Here is an 18,380-nt window from a genome sequence, read left to right on the forward strand (position 1 = left end):
GGCGGACTGCTGACTGTGGATCGCAAGAGGAGAACGCTGGGGCCCGCCGTCCATCCGCTGCTACTATGATTCCGGTGTCGCTGGTGGTGGTGGTGGTGGGTGGTTGGACTGCCGTCTACCTGGCCGACTTGGTGTTGAAGGTGAGGGCCTCAGGCCTAAGGCCCCAGCCGGTGGAGTCCAGGGCTGGTGCACATGGTCCTGTGTTGCCCAAGGCCTTTTCTCTTCCCCTGCTGAGTTTCCTCGGGGAGCTGGAAGCCGCTCCGCCCGTGGTGTCTACGTGCACTCTTCCGCGTGGCACAACCGTCCAGCGGAGTAAATAAAGTAGGGCAGGCTGCGGGAGGGGTGTGGCGGTCCGTGCCGCCGCCGCATTGCGGGGCGCTGGGTCCCTGCAACTTTTGGCTCCTTCCCGGGAGGAGTCTGGCGGGCTTGGGAGGCACGGCTCAAAGGAGGAAAGAAACTAAAACATCCGCTTAAGAAAATGCATTGTTTTCCTTCTTTGTGCTAAGGTTAGGACCCTTGAGACGCTGCTAGTATTGTGATAAATCGAAATCAAATCGTGACTTAAATCACTGGAGTCAAACTTGAAAGTACACAGGAGCATCCGTGGTTCCGGTTTAAATTTAGATTCTGATTTCGTCAGGTCTGGGAGGAAAGCTAAGATTCTGTATTTCCAGCGAGTTCCGCAGTCTTATAGACGGTGCTGACCCACGGGGCATGCTTTAAAGCAGCATGTTTAAGTAGCAAGAATTTAGATAGCCACACTTCCTATTACTCAAATTCTACTTACACCCTACACTCCCTTTTTCACAGTGACCACACACACCCTGGGCGTTCAGTGTGTTTTTTTGAGTATTGTGGGTGCTGGAATTGTAAGAAGAAATTTCAAGAGTTTGTCGGAGCACGTGCTTCAGACACTCTTAGCATGGAATGGGGGTGGGGAATACGAACATAGAAATTCCCAAGGGTTTGAAAATCACAATCGTAAATAGCAAAACCTTCATGTTTGTGTTCTTTTAAACAAAATACCTCGTGACATTTTTTCCTAGAAGAAAATAAAATCAAATGGCACCTGCGCTTCTTTGTCATATTTAAACTTTGGAATGCTGGACTATGAAGTGTAGGCCTTAGGAAAGCTAGGCTCTGCCACTTCCTAACCTTTGTAACCTTAGGCAGATTGCTACTTGTGCCTCCATTTCGGGTCTTTAAATGAGGATAACAACTGGAAGGATCACCTGAATGTATGGAGAGGATTATATTATGCATCCACATAATATACTGTATCTGAGGCTCAAGGACCAACAACACTTGGGTGATCTGGGCACTTCTTAGATCTCACCTCTGACCTGTAGGATCACAGTCTGAAGCTTAACAAGGTCCCTTGATCATTTCTGTGTACATTTGTTTGAGAATCACTAGTGCAATGGACTTGGATTTAGTGCTTAACAGCACAGGCCACAGTGATTTGGTGGTTGGGCTTAAAAGAAAAAGCCATCTGATTTCTTCATGTTTCATATTAAAAACAAAAACAATCCCAGATAAATAGAACTCATCAAACTCATACAATCAGTCTTGGGTCAAGTGAGTAATAAAGATGTGGCTTTAATTTCTGGGGCATCCTCTGTCTTCAAAAAAGCACTAACTCCTGAGTAATGGCACTGATTCAGAGTGTCTGCCTAGGAATGGAGAGTAACCTTGCCTGAAAAAAATGTATATGGCTGTTTTGTCTACTTTTATGTACATGTACACTACATGCATTCAGGGCCCTCAGGGGTCAGAAGTCTTAGGATTCCCTGGAGCTGGAGTTACAAATGGTTCTTAGCCACCATGTGAGTGCTGGGATTTAAACCTGGGTCCTCTGAAAGAAAAGCCACTGTTTTTTACTGGCTGAGCCCTCTCTCCAGTGCCTGATATCTTGACTTTTCAGAACTTTCCCCTTCTCTTGGTCTGTTGTCTTACCCTTGGTTTTTGTAGCTCAGTAAACCTCTGCTGCACAGGTGTGTCGGTCGCCTTGTCAGGTCGTAGAAAACAGGCAGGCTTAAAATGCCATCAGAAGACAGGAGAGACAATTACAGAGTCTGGCATTCAGACTGAGGCCATTTCGTTATGGTGGTAAAAGACCTGAAATAGCCTTCTAGGACAAATGCGTTTTTCATACAGATGGTCATCAGCTATGACAGTACTTCGGTGCTTTTTGTAACTCCCTTGTTATTTATAGAACTACTTTAGCCAAGGACTTCAATTATAAGAACCATATGACTGTTTATAAGCAGCTATCACTGTAACCCTTGGGGAAATTTAAGAGCTTTTACTGAGATCTAGAGGACATTGGGTAAATTTTCTAGTTTTGTCTGGTTTAACTTGAGGCTTACTTAGATGAAAATAGAAAATATTGATTGAAAGTAAGCTATCTCTTCTGTTGAAACCACTTGGAGTGTAAAAATTATCTCAAAAAACCAGTTTCCTGTCTGTGGCAATGAAATAAGCTTGTCTGAATAGAGCTATACTATGAGTATAATTTTGATTCCATATTTCAAAGAATACTAGAAATAAATGTCTCAATGTTCTTATGTTGATTATACATTAAAATGATAGCTTGGATATTTACAGCTTACAAATATATGAATTTTTTTTTTTAAAATTTGGCTACTAGACAGTTTAAAATTATGTGGCTTGAAGTTTTGATGTACTTGTTTCTTACGACCTTTATTGTTCTAAGCAGAGGTCAGGATTGATGGTGGTGGTGGTGATGGTTTGGGTTTGGATAGGTTTCCCTGTGTAGTCCTGGCTGTCCTGGAACTCACTCTGTAGACCAGGCTCCTTGAACTCAGAGATCTACCTTCTTCTGCCTCCTAAAATGCTGGCTTTAAAGGTGTCTGTCTCCACCACCTGTCAAGGTCAGGATTTTTTAAGGGTTGGACTAGTAAGTTTTTTAAAAATGTATTTATCTTTATTCTTTAATCCCTTTTTACAGTTCAGACTTTATCTCCCTCCTGGTCTGCCCCATCCGGATCCCTCCCATCCCATACCTCCTACCTCCTTCCCCCCCCCCCCCCCCCCCCCGTTCCAAGAGGATATCCCCACCCCACTACCTACCCCACTCCCTGGGGTCTCAAATCTCTGGAGTGTTAGGTGTATCTTCTCTCACTGTGGCCAGACCAGGCATTCCTCTGCTGTATATGTGTCAGAGGCCTCATACCAGCTGGTATAAGCTGCCTGGTTGGTGGCTCAGTGTCTGGGAGATCTCGGGGTTCCAGTTCAGTTGGGACTGCTGGTCTTCCCATGGGGCCACTGCCCTCCTCCTCAACTTCTTCCAGCTTTCCCTAATTTAACCACAGGGGTCCCCAGCTTCTGTCCATTGGTTGGGTGAAGGTATCTACATCTGTCTCAGTCAGCTGTTTGTTGGGCCTTTCACAGGACAGCCATGCTAGGCTCCTGTCTGGAAGCACACCATAGCTTCAGTAATAGTGTCAGGTCTTGGAGCCTCCCCTTGAGCTGGATCCCAATTTGGGCCTGTCACTGGACCTCCTTTCCCTCAGTCTCTTCTCTATTGAATAGTAAGTATTTTAAGCTTTATGGGTCACAGGATCTTTGTTACATATTCTTGGGTTTTGTTTCCTATTTGGAAAAGACAGGGTTGAGATAGCATTTCTCTATGTGAGTCTGGCTGGCCTGAAACTCACTGTGCCAAACATGCTGACTGTAAACTTGCAGTTACTTCTGCCTTTCCTTCTCCATCACTATTGTGTAGTGGGATTACAGGCATACTCCACTGTGCTGGCTACTTTTGATCGTGGATTTACTGGGATTTAGAATCACCATGGAAACAATTCTCTCTGTGTATGTGGCTGTAAGGGATTATCTAGTTTAGGATAATTGAGGGAGAAAACCCACCCTAAATATGGGAGGTACTATTTCTATGGGGTCAGACCCTGAACTAGATAAAACAGAGAAAGGACTTGTTGTAAGCTTTCGTCTTCCTTTGCCTCTCGACTGTGGATATAATGTGACTGGCTGCCTCGACCACCTACCTCCAGTGCTGTATCGTCTGCTCCATGACGGGGTATATTCTGGAACTGTGAGCAAAATGAAATCTTTTCCAAAGCTGCCTTTTTGTCACAGTATCTAGACAAGTAACCATCTAACCACTATCCCCAGCAGTTGTCTTTGAAAAAATGTCCCTTAAAATTTTTAAACCATTCCTAAATTAGAGGCTATAAGCCAGATTTCACTTTTGGATTATATATCTCTGGAACCTAATCTGGCCTACCCAGTTAATTGGAGGCTTTTAATAGTTTGCAGGAAAAAAAGTGAGGCTTTAAGATTATAACCCTTTGGGTGGGACTGGGATTGTAGCTCAGTTTGTGGAGTGCTTGCCTAGCATATGGAAGTCCTGGGATGAATCCCCAGCACTACATAAACTGGACGTGGGATCAAATGCCTGTAATCTCAGCACTTGGGAGGTGGAGTCAAGAGGATCACAAATTCAAGGTCATCCTCTGCTCTGTGGAAGATAAAGGCCAGCCTGGGTTACATGAAGCTATCTCAAAAACTATTATAAACTTTTGCACCACTAACATCTTGATTTCTTTTAGAAAGCCTTTATTTTCTTTATTTTATTTATTTCTTTGTTTTCTTATATTATAAGTCTGCTCTTCAAATTTGAGTGATGCTGAACTTTTCTTTCTCTTAGTCATCTGTGTATTTTAAACATTCTTATGAAGACTGGCTGGAAAACAATGGATTGAGCATCTCTCCTTTTCATATAAGATGGCAAACTTCAATTTTTAATCGTGCCTTTTACAGTTGGGGACGGCGGAAAGCAAGGATGCTTTACCAATGGTACTTTTCATCTTCAATTTTGGCTAAATTAGTAATTAAATTATAATCAGAGATAGCTTATTAACAATTTCCATCATTTTCTAATCTACTGAGCATATATATGTATATATATATACACACACACACATAAATATGTATATGGAATTGTATCATTGTGCTTTTTCATACATTAAAAATCATGGCACCTAACCTGAGCATAGTAGTACATTTCTCTTATCCCAGAAGTACCAGGAATTTTAAAGCCATTCTAAGTTAGATTTAAAGTTGAGGCCAGTCTGAACTACATGAGAACCTTGTCTCAAACAAAAACAAAATGAGGGAGACTGGAGAGATGGTTCAGCAGTTAAGAGCATTTGCTGTTCTTCTAGAGGACTCAAGTCTTAAATTGAATGAATGAATGAATGAATGAATGAATGGTTGAATGAATGAATTAATGGAATGAAACACTTAAGAAAACCTATGCTTTTATATTCTCCATGGTCTTTGGGACACCTAATATTCTAACAATTTCTTTTTAAAAAGATGTGTTTATTTTTATTTTGTTGTTTTGTTTTGCTGAATTTGCACCCCCTGCATGCAGTGCTCACAGGAGCCAGGAAGATATCAAATCCCCTGAAACTGGAGCAGCAGTTGTGAACCGACATGTGGTACTAGGAACTGAATCTGGGTCCTCTGCAAGAGCAGCCAATGCTCCTAACCTCTGAGCCATATCTCCAGCTCCCCGTAACAGGTTTTTAGTTCAGAGTATTTGGGGCTAGTGAATAATGTACTCTAAAACTACTCTGTGTTGAAAATGAAGCTCCAAGAAGGAACAGCAGCTCATACCTCTAAGATCCTAGCACTCTCAAGGCTGAGGCAGGAGAACTTGAGGGAAGCCTGGACAACATAGCAAGTTCTGGGCCACTCAGGAGTACGAGACTTTGTCTTAATGTATATATTATCTTAATAAAGTAATAAAGAAAAGAAGAGAGAAGAGAAAAGAAAAAGGCAAATAGAAAAGGCACTTCAAATCCTGTGGATAGTTTGACAACTTTTCATTTTCTCTTTTAGAGCTTTTCACCTGAAAGTCCAAAATAGTATGGAAATTGAAGTACACTTTCAATTATAAACCATCACCAGTTGATTGTCTTGACACAGTTGATAATTTAACATCCTTTAAATTATCTTTCTTCTTTCTAAATATTCTCTGGATTTTAGGTTGTAGTTATGTTACCAATTTTAACATAAAATGAAGTCAAAAATTATGATTCGGAATTAAGCAACATTGTAACAATTTTAAAAGTAAATATGTGAACAACACGCACAAATGTAAAGTAAGCTCCAAATGCAAACAATTAAAGAATCAAAAATCCAGAAAGGATACAGTAAGAAAAGTGGACAAACCTAAAATTCAGTTCTTTGAAAAGACTAATAAATTGAATGGAAAAAAACAATAATTGAAAATAAGGTATTACTTATTTCTATGAACATTAAAACAAAAGTAAGATGATTACAAACAATTCTACAACCTAAAATTTCACCACAGAACTTTATAAAAAACATAACAGATTAGACCCATAAGGGTAATTTTAACTATTGAAACAACAGAATAGGGGCTGGAGAGATGGCTCAGTGATTAAGAGCACTGACTGCTCTTCCAGAGGTCCTGAGTTCAAATCCCAGCAACCACATGGCTCACAACCATCTGTCATGGGATCAGATGCCCTCTTCTGGTGTGCATGAAGACAGCTACAGTGTACTCATATACATAAAATAAATAAATAAATATTTGAGAAAAGAAACAACAGAATAAACAAAACTATTAAATTTGCCTCCCTTGATATTTAAACTAATTTATCACAAAGCTAAAATGAGATTAAATGAGATGCAGACAATAGAGTGGAAAATAAGTAATGTGAAATAAGTGAATGCCCTAATGTTGAGAGCATTTCTAATTATATTAAACCCAAGCAAAACAGGGCCATAATATAATAAATGAGCAAATAGAGAGGACCCCCCCAGCCCTTTTTTGAAAATTGGCAATGATATTTAGCTTCTTTGGATGTCAGAGTATGTAGTTTGTTAGAATTACCTATGAGTCAATCAGTTTAGATAGGGAAACAAAGCTGAGCTATTGATCTTTTTAGCAGTTGTTTAAAAGCTACAGAATGTGGCTAATTAGTTAGTCCGTGCACTGTGAAGAATCGTACACTTACATATTTGTTTTTGTTCTTGTTGCCAGGTTCAATTTTGGAATGGTGTTTGGCGTGATTGCCATGTTCAGCTCTTTTTTTCTCCTTGGAAAAACACTGATGCAGACTTTGGCACAAATGATGGCTGACTCTCCCTCTCCTTATTCTTCCTCTTCCTCCTCTTCCTCTTCTTCCTCTTCTTCCTCCTCCTCTCTTCACAATGAACAGGTGTTGCAAGTTGTGGTAAGTACATTCTTTTTTGCCTTAAACAACTTCTGAAGCACAGATGTTATTTTTCCTGGCTAGTATAGCTACGATTCATAAAGTAGACTTTAAAGTAAAACGCCTCATCATTTTTCAGATTATACACTTAACTAAAAACCATTAATAGAAGAATAGCAGAAATTGTCACAGTATTTTATGGCAGTGGTAATAACTGGAGCAGAGAATAAATGGATGAGTAATAAGACAGGCAGTCATGACTGATCCCCCTTAACTCAGGCTGTCTTCTTGAGATGTGTGATGATTATTTCTTGCAAGGAGTAAGCATGCTGACTTGGAACCTCTGTAACGTGCATCTTAACCCTGTGCAATCCTACCCTGTCTTTTTCATGGTTTTTATAATTTAATGTTCTTTTAGTTAAAAGTGTAAGGCTGGTGTTAGGAGGTAAAGGTATAAGACATTTTTGAATGCTCACTGGGATTTCTTTGAAACTGGATCTCACTCTCTAAGCTAGGCTAGCCTAGTATTTGGGATGTAGCCTAGGCTGCCCTCAGACTCATGGAGATTGTCCTGCCTCAGTCTCACACCTGCAGAGATTTCAGATAAAGTCACTACACCCACGTTGAGATTTCCTTTTTAAGATTTATTTTTTGCGACTGTTTACCTGCATACATGTGCACTATGTACATCTTTGGTGTCCACAGAGGTCAAAAGGGGGCATTGAGTTCCCTGGAACCATAGTTACAGACATTTTATGCCACCATGTGGGTGCTGGGAACCAAATCTGGGTCCTCTGCAAAAGCAGTAAGTGTTCTTAACTACTGAGCCACCTCTCCAGTTTCTGCCTTGTGATTTAGTGTTAAAAAATGTATGCTAGGATTTATTCCTTTGGTTGTAAGCTATTACAATAATTCTTCCTTTAAAGCACATGTGCGGGCTTAGATCTTGTTTTTGTTTTTTTTTTTTTTCTTATTTGTTTGGGTTTTTGAGACAGGGTTTTTCTGTATAGCCCTGGCTATCCTGGAACTCACTGTGTAGACAAGGCTGGCCTCGAACTCAGAAATCCACCTGCCTCTGCCTCCCGAGTGCTGGGATTAAATAAAGGCATGCGCCACCACTGCTGGGCTTTGGACTTATATCTTATCTTTTGTCACCTGTGTAAGCCCAGTGCTCTGCTCCTGAGCAGCGGCCCTACATCTTCAGTTTGCAAGAGTACCTGACGTTGGCTCAGTTTCGCTTCACAATTTTTCAACTTTTACTTATTTATTTCTACTTCACATTTTTTTTTAAAAAGATTTATTTATTTTATATATGTGCGTACACTATAGCTGTCTTCAGACACACCAGAAGAGGGTGTAAGATCCCATTACAGATGGTTGTGAGCCACCATGTGGTTGCTGGGAATTGAACTCAGGACCTCTGGAAGAACAGTCGGTGCTCTTAAAAATGTGGACTGGAGAGTTGGCTTTAAAAAAAAAAAAAAAAAAAAAAGAAGAAGGAAATCTTACCTCTATGACCTCTGCTAAGTTGGGCAAATGTGGAAAACCAAGTGATTTATAGAGAGTAATAAAGGATCATCACAGTTCGTTCTTAGGTTGAGATTATTTGTTTGGGGAAGCTGCTGCATAAGACAGGATTGTTTTTCTTCAGTAACCATTTCATGAGTGCTTCCTGCCTGCTGGCCGTGCACAGGGTCCCAATCACCTGGAAAATGAAACCCAGTGCTCACAGTCATGGATTGCTATTTGATTGGACATTATACAAGGTGCTGTGTAACAAAAAGTATAAGGTGTACCTGGCACTAGGAAAGGAGGGGAGCAGAAGGGTGAGGATAGGTCACATCGCCTGGAAATGGAAAGGTGAGACTTGATGAGAACTGAGCATCTCAGGAATAGAAGGACCACTGTTACATGGAGCACAGTAAGTAAAGCCCTAATAATCATAAATCCCTAGGTAACACAGGCAGTGTTTCCCATGTGAGGTCTCTGTATGTATTTTATTTTGTTCTTTCAGCAGATGGCCAAATTGCAGGATACATTCATGAATTGTATTTTGTTCTCCCTGGCTTACAGATGAGAAAGCCAGTGCCCAAAGATATTAATTACATCATTTGCCCAGGACCAGTTAGTAAATAGTGTATCCATCATTAATGGTGATATTATCTATGTACATTATGTTTTGCTCCTTTAAAATGGCAAAGAAAAGCCAGGCCTAGTGGTACAAGCTTATTATCCCGATTGCTTGGGAGGTTGAGATAGGAGTAAGTCGCCTTGGCTACAAAGCAAGTTCAAGGCCAATATGCGCAACTTAGTGAGAACCTGCACAAAGTAAAAGGTAAAAGAAGGTGCTGGGAGGCTTAACTAAATGACAGAGCACTTGGCTAGCATGTGTTAGGCCCTAGGTTCAATTTGAGGGTGGGAGATGGAGAGAGAAAAGGGGAAAGGAAGGAGGGAGGTGAGTAGGTGGTTTATTCAAGGAAGCATACATAATTTTGGCCTGTTCCTATGAGGAATATGATGAAAGATTAGAAGGTAGGTGTAGGTTTTTGGGTTCGCTCTACCACAGGGCTCTGCCTCGTGGGGAGGCTGGCTGAGGGAACTTTGACTGTGCTTACCCCACTGGACAGGTGTTGGGCCATAGGGAAAGCACTGGACACTGCTCTGGGGGGTGAGAAAACACAGTCTGTGGTACAGGACTGAGAAGAAGCCAGGGCCATGGGGGTTCCCAGGTTCTCTAGGATACCCAGGCACCGCAGGAAATCACAGAAGAGCTGAGAAGGGAATCTGGGCCCCTAGGCTGGACCTGGTCTTGGGGAGGGGAGGGGGAATTCCTGCTGGGAGGGGAGGTTGGGAAGGCCTGCTCCATGGCCCCCCACGGTGGATCCCAATGAAAAGAGGCAGTCCATGGTTTTAAGGCATTGTCATGGCAAAGAGCAAAGAGTGGATGTGTGAAACCATACCCCACTTCTCTGGGCAGGCCTGAGATTAAATACCTTTTGCTGGGAGGAATGTCTGGGAAGGAAAGCTTATTGGCTAAGCCTTCCAGGCCTCTAGGTAGCTCATTAGAATGTTGATCTCTGTCTTTGTGACCACTGGTCTTGTCCTTTCCTACCTGCTGGGGGGCTTGGGGCTTTGCCCTTACATGACTGATGGCCACAAATTTATTGGGGGCTGTGGCTAGTGACAGGGGCCTGGTGCCCAGGAGCAGGCAAAGCTTCTACCATCCCTTCAGGGTCTCCATGGCTTCTAGCCTTAGCTCAACTGAGGACCAGGCCCACTCACAGTCCTCTGCCCCACAGGTAGGCATATTATTATAAGAGAACAGTATGACTGTTGGTTTCTGCGCTCGCTCAAAGGTCCTGTCTGCCCACTGCGTTGCGGCTGCTCGCTGCTCACCATGCCTACACGTGCGCACCACGGGCACCGCACCGCGGGCTGCGGTGGAACTGTGAGCCGCAATGAGACACGCTAGACCAGATAGTTCCACGTGGGGCTTTATTTAAGATAGGGAAGGGTTAGTGGGCGGGAAGGAAGGGGAGAAGAGAAAAGAGAGAGAAAGGAAAAGAGCTCTGCCCCGTTATATACGGGTGTGTGTGTGTGGGGGGGGGTGTGGGGGTAGGGGGGTGACGTAATTACAGGTAAAGGTGGGCTATGGAATTCTGGGTAAACGGCAGCCGTTGCCTTGGCAACAGACCTATACATTGCTTGTATGGTGTCACAAGCTTTGCAGGCCCCGGGTACCTACAATGACAAGTAGGAGATGGAAGATATTGGTAGTATCTAAGCCTTTCTGGAAAGTTTTACCTATGGATTAGAATTCTATGCAAAATAGGCCAAAGTTAGGTCAAAGATGGGGAAATCATTTAAGAGTACAGATGCAATGATGCATGTTAGAAGTAAGAAGGATCTAAACTAAATTTGTGGCAGAGAATGGAGGCTCCTGAGAGGCTACCCACGAAGAAGATTATCTATGCCCATGCACATAGTGGCAGCAGTAAGAGGATTCCATGGGTTAACAAAAGAGTAGATGGACTGGGGAGGGAAAAATGGTAGTGGGATAAAGGAGGTGTTGAAAGGTAGAGAAAGGAGGGAGGATCTGATCAAAACACGGTATCCTTCAGCATTCTGTCTAAACTCCACCCCACAGTTACCTGGCAACAGCCAGGTATGCTCCACTCACAGTTACCTGGTGACAGAACATAACCACCCCTCTCTCTTAATCTTTTTATAAACACATCATATGGTGCCATGACTCAGATTGTATTATCTGTCCAGATGAGATTCTCAGTTTTCAAAGTGGGAAAAAGAGAATGAGGCGAATGATTTTCCATTATGATTCTCAGTGATTAATTTAATGTGAAGCTGCAGGGCGCAGGGACAGTTAAAGGATGACTCTTGGTTCTATAAGTAGTTAGTTTTCAAGAAAGAAGATAAGAGGGAAGGAAGCCCATTTCGTGAAAATCTGATCATTAGCCTGTCTGCCTACTCAAGTTCTAACTGCAAATTGTCACAAAAACAAATTATTCTTCTCTTTACTTTTTAGTTTAGTCACTATTCATAAAAATGCTAGGTGACCTGTGCCTTGGAACTGTTAAAAGGCCAGAAGCCCCATAGTCTACCCATAAATATTTGAGTATAATTTTAAGAATGCCTTGGCTCTTGTGTTTGATATAAACCCTCAGAGCTTAAGGAACATAATTCTGGTTTACTCTCTTAATTTCCTGCAGCCTTATTCCATATTAATTCTCACAACCCTGGCACTGTGTGTGGTTGAAAGAGTGTTCTGCATTCAGTGTTCTGGTACAGCTAATACTTTGCAATCATGTCAGAGACAGATGGTCATCTTGTACTGTTGCCAGCCAATAAGCCCTGCCATCTGTGGCTATAATCAGTCACAAACTCAGACTTTTACATTTTTTTCTTCTTTATTGTGTATCCAGAAAACAATGTAGAGAAAGAACAAAGAACTGGTTGCATAAAATTATGTGAGTTATTTGAAATAAAAGCAAACTGTGCTTTGGTACAGGTTGTTTTGTAAACTAGATAGCATGTATAAGAGCTAGTCTTTTTTAAATACACTTTACATCCTGATCACTGACTGTCCTTGCTCCCAGCCCCTCTGCTCCCCCCTCCCCCACCAGTCCCTACCCCTCTCCCCCTCCCCTTTACCTCTGAGATAATGGAGGCTCTCCTGGGTATCCCCCCCCCCCACCCTGGCACACCAAAATGAGAGCTAATCTTAGGGGAATACATTTAAAGAGGCATCAAAAAAAAAAAACTACACTGAACAGATATTTTAACCAGTATGGGAAAGAAGAAATGGGACAGTGATATTTGTGGAAGAAAAAAAGTAGCTCAGTAAGGTCTGAATAAAGAGAAGTCAGATAACAAGATACCGCACAGACATTTAAAATGTTGATTATGAAAATGAGTTTCATAATCAGAGAACAGACACTCAGAATCATTGGAATGTAGAAAATAACTGAGCCACATTCTGTGAATCTCTCTTTGATTGTGAGGCTTAAAAAGCTAAACTCATCTCCTGTGGAGTCCAAATGTAGAGTTTGATTGAGACAGCTTTAGTTTGCAAAAGTTCTTGAAAGAAAAAGAAAATGTAGGTTGTTAATTTACATGAGCATGGAATGAGGAAGACATAAAACTGACATCGGACCTATAGAATGTTTTTATGTAACAGTAAACAGTATATCTTTGTTCTTATTTTGCATTTTGAATATGTTATTTTTAGAGCAGGTTTAAGTTTGTAGTAGTATTGAGAGGAAATACAGAGATTTCCTATGTACTTCCCATAAAACACAGCTACCCCAACTAAATTGGTCCACTTGTCACTGTTGGTAAAACTAAGCTAATGGACCATCATCATCTAGGGTCCATGATTCACATTTACATTCAGTCTTGATGTTTTAGGAAATGCTGAATATTCATAGACTTGATACCCCTAAGATATTTTAATATCAAAAAGAAAAGCAAAGTAAGATAATATGGCAAATAAACTGGAGGATACATTTCTCACATGTATTATGTAGGACCAATATTAGTGTTTGAATTATAATTAATAGATTAGTAAGAAAGAGAAATGCAGCTGAGCATGGTAGTGCATGTCTATAATCCCAGTACTCAGGAAGCAGAGGCAGGAGGATCACTGTAAATTTAACATCAGGCTAATCTCCCAACCAAGTTACACGTCAGCCTTTTTCAAATAAAATAACAAATATGTCAATACATCGGAAAAAGTCACAAATAGACTACTCAGATTGCAGATTTGAATAAAATGAGTTTGCCTAAAATTATAGCTATCTGTTTTTAAGAGAGCAGTTTGATAAGATTTATGTGTTTGTGCTGGCTAGTCTTATGTCAACTTGACACAAGCTAGAGTTATCTGAATGGAGGGAACCTCAATTGAGAAAATGCGTCCATGAGATCTAGCTATAAGTCATTGTCTCAACTAATGATATTGGCGGTAGTCACAGCCCATCCTGGGTTCTATGGGAAAGCAGACTGAGCAAGTCAGGGGAGCAAGCCAGTAAGCAGCCCCCCTCCATGGCCTCTGCATTAGCTCATGCCTCCAGGTTCCTACCTTACTTGAGTTCCTGTCATGATTCCTTCAATGATGAGCAGTGATCTGGAATTGTAAGCCAAAAAAATCCCTTCCTTCCTCAACTTGCTTTTGGTCATGGCGCTTCGTTGTAGCAATAGAAACCCTTACTAAGACAAAGGTGCCAGGATTGTGGGGTATTATTGTGGGCTGTTTGCTATTTTGATTTAAAATTCTATGGTTCTTGTTAGCTGGGGCTGAAGAATCAGCTGTGGTTAACAAGATACCAGCACTACTAGGGTGAAACCTTTGCTTAGCTGGGATACTAATTACTGGTCATCTGGAGCTGAGAATTTGGCATTGATTAAGAGACCAGCATTGTTGTGGTGAAATCCTCTGGGAGATTCAGCACATAGAAGCTGTGTTCTAGAGGTGGTCAAGCTTGTGCCTTGGACTGGCAGTTGAACCTGGTATAGTGTAAGAGTCACCCAGGTGGAACTGGTTTTGAAGGCATGAAAGGGTCATGGAGAACAGCTGAGGCTTCGAGCTGTGAGAAGCCATTGGTGGAGGTGCAGCTTCCATGGCAGTTGAAGGCCCAGGCTTGGAGGGGTCATACAGAGAATTTGAGTCGTGGCACCATGAAGAGAGCCTATAAGAGACTATTCATGAAGGTGCAGCCCAGTTGCAGCAGAGGACCCCGACAGTTTTGGAGATGTCAATACCATGAGATGACCACCAAGAACAACAGTAGTGGGGTGGAGCTAGCCAGAGCCCAGAAGACAAGCTGTATGTGCTGCAGCGGGTAGAGCAGAGGTAGTGACCCAAGTCCTTGGAGACTCCCAGAAGATCATGAGTCGATCCAACGTTGGACACTGCTGTTTATGCATTTGGGGTTTTGTTTTGCTTTGACTTGATTATGACTGTGCTTTGGTTCTTTCCTCTTGAAGTAAGAAAGTATTTAGTTTAATTTTGACTTTTACAGGAGCCCACAGCAGAAAGACTTTGGATTTTTAAAAGAGATTTCAGATTTTTAGAGAGATTGGATATTTTAAAGGGACTGAAATTTTAATGTTTGGTTTTGTAAAGACTGAGACTTTTATAAAGTTATGATTTTAATGTGAGATCATGGGGATGAATAAGAAAAGAAAACTTGTGGTTTAATAGTGATGGGTTTGGGGTTTGTGTGTCATGATAACAAGGGGTCAGTCGAGCTGTGTGTGTGTGTGTGTGTACACGTGTGTACTTAAACTGGAGTCATTAGAGAGGAAGGAGCCTCAGTTGAGAAAATGCCTCCAGGAGATCCAGTTGTAAGGCATTTTCTGAATTAGCGATTGATAGGGGAGGGCCCAGCTCTTTGTGGGTGGAGCCATCTCTGGGCTTGTTGTGCTGGGTTCTATAAGAAAGGAGGCTGAACAAGCCAGGGGAAGCAAGCTAGTAAGCAGCACCCCTGCCTCCAGGATCCTGCCATTGTTTGCGTTCCTGTTCTGACTTCCTTTGATGGGAAAGCCAGATAAATTCTTTCCTCCCCAGCTTTGTTTTTGGTCATTGTGTTTCGTCACAGCAATAGAAACCCTAACTAAGACAGTATCAAAATCTTCTAGGGACATTATTACCTCCTCTAGGGCATAATGGTAAGCATTGGACAAAAATTAACTTATTTTGTCCTCAAAATTACATTTTATGTAAAGATGATTATTTCTATTCTAAGATGAGGATGTTAAAGTATTGAAGAGATAAATATTTCAACTTCCTCAAGATTATTTAGCTAGTAAACAACAGAGCTGGACCTCCAATAATAACTGCTTACCTAGGAATTTATCCTCTCGAATATTTGGACTTATATGTACAAGTGTCTTTTTAAAATTTGGTTTTGTTTGGAGAGTCTCACAACTGGTGGCTATCAATACTCGAATAGTAGACTAGGCTGGTCTCAGACTAAGCAATCTACCTGCCTCCGCCTCTCAGGTACTGGGATTAAATTGTGCACCACCGTTCCTGGCCTGTGGAGTAACTTCACACTCCAGGGGCACACACACCGTCCCCATACCCACATCCATTCACACAACAATTAAGTAAGGTGGAGAGCAATAGACGAAGACATCCCATCCTCCTTTGGCCTCTGCTTGTGTGTACATATATACTTACAAAAGTTCACACAGGAATTTAATAATCCAAAAAGAAAAACCTTGTAAAATAGTTAAATGATCAACAACTTATTCCACAAAATATAATGACCTACCTATTAAAAACTATATTGAAGTGCTGGTTAAAAAAAAACAAAATCCATCCTTGGCTGGAGAGATGGCTCAGTGGGTAAGAGCACCAACTGCTCTTCCAAAGGTCATGAGTTCAAATCCTAGCACCCACATGGTGGCTCACAACCATCCATAAAGAGATCTGATGCCCTCTTCTGGTGTGTCTGAAGGCAGCTACAGTCTTCTATTATAAAGATATAATAAATAAATCTTTAAAAAAAAAGAGCAAAAACCAAAAAACAGGCCTGATGGTGCATACTCCTAAGCCTAATGCAAGAAAGTAGAAGCAGGAGAAGTTTTAGGGCTTTCTGTCTAGACAGCCTAGCCTAATCATTGAACTTTAAGTCCTAGAGAGAGATCCTCTTTCTTTTTTTTAAATTAATTTATTTATTATATATGAGTACACTATAGCTGTTTTAGACACACCAGAAGAAGGCGTCAGATCTCATTACAGATGGTTATGAGCCACCATGTGGTTGCTGGGGATTGAACTCAGGACCTTTGGAAGAGCAGTTAGTGCTCCTAACCGCTGAGCCATCTCTCCAGTCCCCGAGATCCTATTTCTAAAAATAAGGTATGGTTGGAGAAGTGGCTGAGAGGGTAAGAGCATTTGTTGCCATAAAGGGAACCAGATTCTGTGGCTGTTGCTTGGAGGTTTAGTCAGCAACTGACAAATACAGATGTGGATTCTTGGAGCCAACCATCAGACTGAGGTAGCTCAGGGACCCCAGTGGGAGGAGTAGTGGAAGGACTGGAGGAGTGGAGGGGGGGTTACAACCCCATAGGAAGAACAATATCAGCTGGCTGGACCACCCAGCACTCCCAGGGACTAAACCACCAACCAAGGAGTGTACAGGGAGGGATCCATGGCTCCAGATGCATATGTAGCAGAGTGGCCTTGTCTGATACCAAGGTTTGATGCCCCAACATAGAGGGATGCTGGATCAGTGGGGTGGGAGAGGGTGGGTGGGTAGGGAACACCCTCATAGTGGCAAAGAGAAGGGAGAAGAAGGTGGATGTGAGATGGTGGGGGGGGGTTGTGGAGGGGTAACTGGGAAGTTAACTGGGATATCATTTGAGATGTAAGCAAATGGAATGATTAATAAAAAAATAAAATAATGAAAAAAAGAGGACCAAGTTCAGTTCTCAGAACCTAGTTGGTGACTCATGACCATCCACAATTCCAGTTCTAGGGTACCTGGTGGCCACTTCTGATTTTATGGGGACCTGGCACATATGTAGTGCGTATACATATATGCAAACAAAACACTCATACACATAAAATCTAAACATTTATTTTTTTATTTGTGTTAAGTGTATGAATGTTAGGCATATGTGTATACCCCATACATGCCTGTTACATTTCCTGGAACTAGGATTATGGATTGTTGTCAGCCAAAATATGGGTGCTGGATCATCTACAAGAACAATTACTCTTAACTGCTTTAGCCATCTCTGCAGCTCTCTCTCTACTTTTTTTAAAATTTTTTTTTAAAAAAAGCATGTTGAGTTAGGTATGGTATAGTGCAAACATGTAATCCCAGCCCTCTGCTGTGGGACTTTGTCTCCAAAAAAAAAAGGACAAGAAAAAAATAAACCTAAAAGTAGAAAAATACTCATAGGTAAATATGCAAGTTTTAAAATCCTGTTTGTAAGTTTTGAAAGTAGGTGTATAAGAAAGACTAGAAGAATGCATTGGAAATAGTTCTGTTTTCTGTTTGCAAAGTGATCAGGATTAGAGGCCTCTATTTAAGTTTTCCTATTGTTTTTAAAGATTTATTATTGTATTTTGTGTGTATGAATGTTTTAGTATGTATGTCCATGTGTGTGGATTTCATGTTCATGGAGGCTAGAACAGTATGTCACATCCACTGGACCTGGAGTTAGAGTTGTGAGCTGCAATGTGGGTGCTGGGAATTTAACCTAACTCCCCTACAAGAGCATATATTTCTTTTAACCACTGAGCCATCTCCCCAAACCCCAATTTTCCTGTTTTAGGCATTTTTAGTTAGCATTCAAGTGATAATTCATAAATGAAGGAAAGGATTTTCTTCAGAGATTTCTTTTGGGTGTCAAGTCTTATACTGAGAGAAATGGGTGTTCCATATTGTAATGCTTTAGGCCAGGGGGTGGCACTGTTATGAGGTGTGGTCTTGTTGGAGTAGGTGTGTCACTGTGGGCATGGGCTTTAAGACCCTAGTCCTAGCTGCCTGGAAGCCAGTATCCTCCTAGAGGACTACAGATGAAGATGTAGAACTCTAAACTCCACATGCACCATGCCTGCCTAGATGCTGCCATGCTCCTGCCGTCAGCGGTGATGATAATGGACTGAATCTCTGA

The 18,380-nt window shown here is 41.7% G+C and overlaps 1 protein-coding gene across 1 annotated transcript in view; it reads left to right on the plus strand.

Annotated features, from left to right (window-relative positions):
• Positions 1–47: 47 nt before the first annotated feature.
• Positions 48–18,380, plus strand: part of Mbtps2 (membrane bound transcription factor peptidase, site 2) — a 52,161-nt gene continuing 33,828 nt past the window's right edge. Inside the window, 3 exon segments of the mRNA XM_052170592.1 lie at positions 48–140; positions 4,691–4,839; positions 7,061–7,253. Coding sequence (XP_052026552.1) covers positions 66–140; positions 4,691–4,839; positions 7,061–7,253 — 417 coding nt within the window. The 5' untranslated portion in view covers positions 48–65.

This window comes from Apodemus sylvaticus, chromosome X (assembly GCF_947179515.1).
Source record: "Apodemus sylvaticus chromosome X, mApoSyl1.1, whole genome shotgun sequence".
NCBI lineage: Eukaryota > Metazoa > Chordata > Mammalia > Rodentia > Muridae > Apodemus > Apodemus sylvaticus.